A 6,003-nucleotide genomic window follows, 5' to 3' on the forward strand; every position below is an offset into this window, starting at 1 on the left:
CACACACACACACACACACACACACACACACCAGATGTACCACTCTCATCACCTTTTAGCACTGGTGAGCGTCCCTGTAGATACGGAAGAGGGAGGCACAGGGTGAATGAAGGGGAGGGAGGGGAGGAGGGAACGATGAGAGAGGGAGGGAGGATGGACGAGCATCACAAGTCTCCGTCAGATGGGCTGGAGGCTCTTTGGAGCAACAGATAGCAGAGCGGCAGACAGAAGAAGGAGAAGAGCGAAGAGGAGAGTGTCTCCATCCCTCCATCTCTATGACACACTTCTCTCCTCCTCCCACGTGAACACGAGGACCCCTTAACTTTGAGGATTGTCCCTCTTCCTCCTCCTCCTCCTCTTTCTCCTTCTTGTGCACGCTGCTTTGCTCCAGAGCTTTTGACGCACGCCTTTGCGACTATAGAAACGAAGATTTGAGCGGCACCGCGGGCGGGAGACACACGGACGCACAGCGAAGATGAGGGGATCGCTCCACACCTCCTCGGACATTCACCACAAACACCACCGCGTAGGACACGCGGGTTTAATGATCTCTTCGTATGAGTGTGAGTGCGCGCATGTCCGTGCGGTGCGCAGATGGAGCTGTGCGCTCCGAGCGTGAGCGCCGCAGACCGAGTGGCCGCGCTCCTCCTGGACACCTGCTGCTGCTGCTGCATGTGAGGATGAAGAAAGTCTCCGCCAGCATGTGACATTTATTTATTTTATCCTCAGGGGACCTACAGAAGGGGTCAAGCGCCAAAAAGAGAAGGAGTTATAGGAGTGGGACCCCCACTCCCCCCTTCCCCCCCTTCCTCATCTTCTTCTTCTTCAGATTAAATTCAGGATGGGTCCTGTTTGGCTTCTTCTTCTTCTGGTCCCATCCCTCCTCAGAGCGCAGGTGACTCCAGACCCATCAGGACTCTCGGTGGACAAAGACAACAGCACCAACTCTTTGACAAACAGCACAGGAACCTCAAATGTCTCCCCCTCCCCCTCTAGTTCCTTCAGACCCACTGAGCTGCCTGGGTTTGCAGCGACGCCTTCAGAAGCTCCCACACAGGAGGAAGATGACTGGTCACCAGCAGAGACCTTCCTGTACACTAGAGACCCGTTGGCTCTGGAGGCCGCCCGCTGCTCACGGGCGTACAGCCCCCCGGGGCTGGCCGGATCGCTGCCCGTCAGCTTCAGTGCCCCCCTCCGGCCGGCTCTGGATGCGCTGGCTAATACGGCCAACTTCCTCAACATGATCTTCCAGGCCAGTGACCTGCGGGAGAGCACTGTGCAGGAGGACATGGAGTGGTATCACGCCCTGGTCCGCGCCCTTCTGGAGGCCGATCTGCTCATCCGGCGGGCCCTGCTCACCTTCGACGCTGACCCGACGTCCCCGGTGCCGCAGCTGGTGCTCTGCGCCTCACGCAACCCGACAGCCAAGGTGCAAACCATCATCCTCCAGGACTTATCCAAGGCCTGGGAGAGCCTGCACCCGCCCGCCCCCGCCCCTGACGACAGCTGGTTCCGAAGCTTTAAATTCCCGGAGTCCAATCAGCCGACGGCGGCTCTGTCCAAGCGGGTGCTCCTCAACGACCTCAGCACCTTGGACACGCCCAAGTGGAGGCAGGGCGACAGCTACGTGACCAATCACAGCGGGGTGCGCTGGGGCAGCACCCCCTTCCTCGACTGTGAGGACGGACTCTTTGTTTCCGACTGGGTGCTCACCCTGTCCACGTCCTTCTACGGCCTCAAGCCTGACCTGACGCCAGAGTTCAGGTTAGGACACAAACACACACTTAAATGCAAGCTTTTACACTAGTGTCAATTTTGTCCGATTTTTTTAATCTATTCTTAGTCCTTTGTCAAATGGCCATGTTAGTTTTTGTCATTTAGTCAATCTCACCCTGTTCTAAATGGACCATCATTTACTAAATGAACATCATGCTGTATTGAAGAAGACTTGAAACTAGAGATTGAGACCATAAACTCATGTTTACAATGTTTACTGAGGTAATAAATCAAGAGAGAAGTAGAGTCATTTTCAAGACTCTACTTTTATTTAGATTTTGCAAGGTAGAGAAGAGAAAGAAGCTGGTCAGCTTCAGACTCTCTGAGGGTTAAATTGTCCACTGTCGACCAACAACTGTCCATTATGGGTCGAATGAGACATTATGGACCATCTCATGCTGTTGATTATTGCTAGTATTTGTGTCCCTCAACTACAGTAAAGTCTCCTTTCTTTCCTGCCGGTAAAACATATTTAAAATATAGGATAACATTCCAGGAAAACTTGGACGCGAGTCTCAAAATAAGCTCTTTTTTTTCCTAAATCTCTGAAAAGGATAAAAGCTCTCTAGCTGACATAACTTATTTTGTATTTCACCTGCTGTTCTAGTTCTGAGTCGGCCCTGTGACCGTCTGTCCAGCACTCTGGAGAAAAGTTTGATGAGCATGTGGAATAAAAACATTGTTTTAATTAACAAAGTTAATCTGACGTTTGAAAGGGAATCCTCATGAAGGCCATGCAGGTTTCTACAGACAGGAAAAGGGATTCTTCGAAAGAGTCTGGTGATATTCAGAGTCCCTCTTTACTTCTTTACTCTGACTCATGTGTGTGAACCTCCCTCCTCTGTGTGTGTGTGTGTGTGTGTGTGTCAGAGGTGTGATCCGTGTGGACGTCAACATTCAAGACATCGACTTGGACCAGTGTGCAACAGGAGACGGCTGGTATGCTGATACTCACCAGTGCAACCGCACCACCATGGAGGTAAACTGGATGATCGGACCAGAGAGAAACATCCTGCTGCTTTGTGTCTTTGAGCTGAACAAGAAGAGAAACGTTTATTTTAACCACCAAACTGCCCAATTATATAGGAACCAATGATCGGTAATAAAAAGTCACAAATAGGTTTATTTCCTCTGCAAAGATTTGTTAGCCGGATGTCTCAAAAACAACTCAACAGATTCTAATGAAATTTGACGCAATTAGCCAAGAAACAAGTGGTTGTTTTTGGAATTTGATGGCATTTCACCAAACAGGTTGGTTTGACAATTTGTATCGGCCATTATTCAGTGTGGAGCCCCCTCCTCTAACCTTTAAGCTGCCTCCCAAAAGGGCAAACCGCCCCACAAACAGCATGCTAAGTGTTACCTTACCTGTGAAGCAACAACGCCAGTGAACTTTTACAAAGACAAAATGGATGGTTTGAAATACAACGGGTTAACTTTGTCCGTGAAGATGTTCGGTGTTTACCATCATTAATCAGACAAAAGCCCACAGAGATTCAGATTTGACTGTTGAATTGTGAGATCATTTTAGTTAAACACATGCTGCCACTTGTTGCATATTGTGTCTAATTGTCTCTATGTTCTATTGTGGGTCTGTTTAGTCTGTGAGTGAGTTGGGATGACGCGTGATAACGCTGGTTGTACCGAGGACAGTGGATTCATACTGTCCCGTACCTTAGATTAATGAGCCACCACGATGTGCCCTTTTTGTGAAATCACTTTCAGTCTATCAGCCTCATCTGTTAATGATTCACAGGAAGCAATAACAATCTATGTGCGTTGCCTGTGGTGGGGATTTTTAGTTAAAAAGGTTGAGAACTCCCACGATCAAAGGTTTGCATCTTCTTAGATATTACTCAATTTAAAAGCAGCAGTTTGGTGCCAGAAAGGGATGTTCGGATATCCTTCACCGACCTGTGATTTGAAGCAGGTCTGGTGTCGTTCAAAACAACCAGACAGATCTTTTTTTAGTGTCACAGCACAAAGTCGTGCCGGCCTTACCTGAACCCTGGTGAGTCTGACTGTCTGCGTTGTCCTCTGGTGCGTTCACAGCTCTGCGCTGGTGTCAGATCCGTCAGATTAACATTTAACATATAAACACAGACAGACTTCCGGGATTATGTAGTAATTGTGGCGACATTTCTCACTATGTTCACTTTCTTTACAAAACAAACAATCGATCGTTAAATGAAAATCAGCAGATGAATCCATAATGAAAAGAGGAAATTTGACTTTTTGTATTTTTAAAGTGTGGTATTAGTACTTTAACTTAAGTAAAGTTGCTGAATACGCCACCACTGCTCCCCTTCATTTAAATACTAACTAAACTGTAGACAAACTGTTAAAACGGTCTAACTCGTGTTTGTGACTTTTAGTTACAGACACACTCGTAACTGTTTGTGACCTCTGAACATGGTTTAAGCTCTTTTTGTCTGTGCTCGTTTTTTTTGCCTTTTATCCTTTGCTCATGCTTTCACGTATTCACACGTTCACTCTTCCACCGCCACCACCTCCACCCGTCTTTTAGCTTTCCCTTTTCCCTGCCGGCCAGTCAGTGCAGACCCAATCCTCCACCTCTCATCTCGGCCGTCTATTTAAAGATGGATGCGCTGGGTGGCGGGCTGCGGGATGATCTGATGGATTATGGCGATAATCCAGCCCGCTGACATACTTCCCCTTTATGCACCGCACTCACAGAGGGTCTGGAACACAAGAGAAGAACAGTCCATCAAAAAAACCCAAATCCACATGGCACCCTTTGTCCCGTCCTGTCCTACCTGGTTTAGAACAAACTTGTAGCTGGTTTAAAATGAGTCAAACGACACAGCTGATATGTTTATCGCTAGATATGCTAACTCTGTTGAAGGAGCTGTCTTCAACATTCTGAACATGAATATAGCAGCAAACAACGATTATCTACGTTAAAATATAGAGGAGTGATGTCTACCCCAGCAGAGAATGCGAGCGTAGCACCCACCCGCTATAGTTCCCCCTTCAGGTAAACACTGTAAACTCCGTCACCACTTTCCCCTGTTTTCCCTCATCACCCCTCATCTCTCCCCAAACAAATCCTGAGTGAAAATGCAAAAAATTCGGACATTAATTTTAGCATGGAGGTTTTTTCTGCTTGGCTGACGTGGAAAGGTTGTGATTTAAACGTTCACTGGAGAGACAAAAAATGGCGTCAGACTGAACAATCACATCTTGTAACCTTCCTCACAATAATACATCAAACAAACGTAAATGGCATATTTACGTCACGTTTTTCTACATTTCATTCCATCGTCTTAGGCTTCACCAGGCGGCAACCTCCGGGTTCTGCCGAGTGAAGCCAATGCTTCATGTCTTAAAGCTGCATTCTCTCTAGTGACCATCAGGGGGCGACTCCTCTGGTTGTATAGAAGTCTATGAGAAAATGACTCTACTTCTCTCTTGATTTATTACCTCAGTAAACATTGTAAACATGAGTTTATGGTCTCAATCTCTAGTTTCAAGTCTTCTTCAATACAGCATGATGTTCATTTAGTACATTATGGTCCATTTAGAGTCAAACAGACCATAAAGCAGGGGATGCTTTAGGGCGGGGCTTACTGTGATTGATAGGTCGCTGCCGCTACCAGAGACGTAAACGGCGTCTCTACGTCACTCCTCCGCATTCCAAATATGGTAACTTCTGTTCGTTGGTGGCGAAAAATAACAACTGATGAATCTGAATCTGAATCTGATGCTGTTTCAAGTGTTTTTTAAACATACATATCACCGCCCCGTTCAAGTTTCCACTACATTGACGTTAACAACAGGCCGCCATGAAGCGTTCGAAGTGGCCGCCGTGGGTTTGAAATAAACACAGCAGATGACTGAATCCACTGACGTACTACGACTATCTGATGAATTGAGATGCCACCATGAAGAGAATTAAGTTGACCGCTTTGTATAATCCATATCACATTAATGTTCAACCCGTTCCATTAAGTCTTTGAGTATCTGATAGAGGGGTTGTGGGTTTGTATATATACATATGCAAGGCCAGTGCAAGTGTGTGTGTGTGTGTGTGTCTGTGTGTGTGGGTGTGTGTGTGTGTGCTTGGAACAGGATTTCTCTAGAAAAGGATAATGCTCTCAGTGGAGCCATTATGTATCCATTTAGCTTTTAACTTAGATTAACACACAGAGCATCCAACTGTGTGTGTGTGTGTGTGTGTGTGTGTGTGTGTGTGTGTGTGTGTGT

At 46.9% G+C, this 6,003-nt stretch overlaps 1 protein-coding gene across 1 annotated transcript in view; it reads left to right on the top strand.

Moving 5' to 3' along the window:
- Positions 1-159: 159 nt before the first annotated feature.
- The window catches only part of gpr179 (G protein-coupled receptor 179), a 21,322-nt gene continuing 15,478 nt past the window's right edge, over positions 160-6,003 (top strand). The window contains exons 1-2 of the mRNA XM_031877112.1: positions 160-1,764; positions 2,647-2,755. Of these exons, the coding sequence (XP_031732972.1) occupies positions 842-1,764; positions 2,647-2,755 (1,032 nt within the window). The 5' untranslated portion in view covers positions 160-841. The remainder of the gene's footprint in view (positions 1,765-2,646; positions 2,756-6,003) is intronic.

This window comes from Anarrhichthys ocellatus, unplaced genomic scaffold, assembly GCF_004355925.1.
Source record: "Anarrhichthys ocellatus isolate YVR2014 unplaced genomic scaffold, GSC_Weel_1.0 scaffold126, whole genome shotgun sequence".
Lineage (NCBI taxonomy): Eukaryota > Metazoa > Chordata > Actinopteri > Perciformes > Anarhichadidae > Anarrhichthys > Anarrhichthys ocellatus.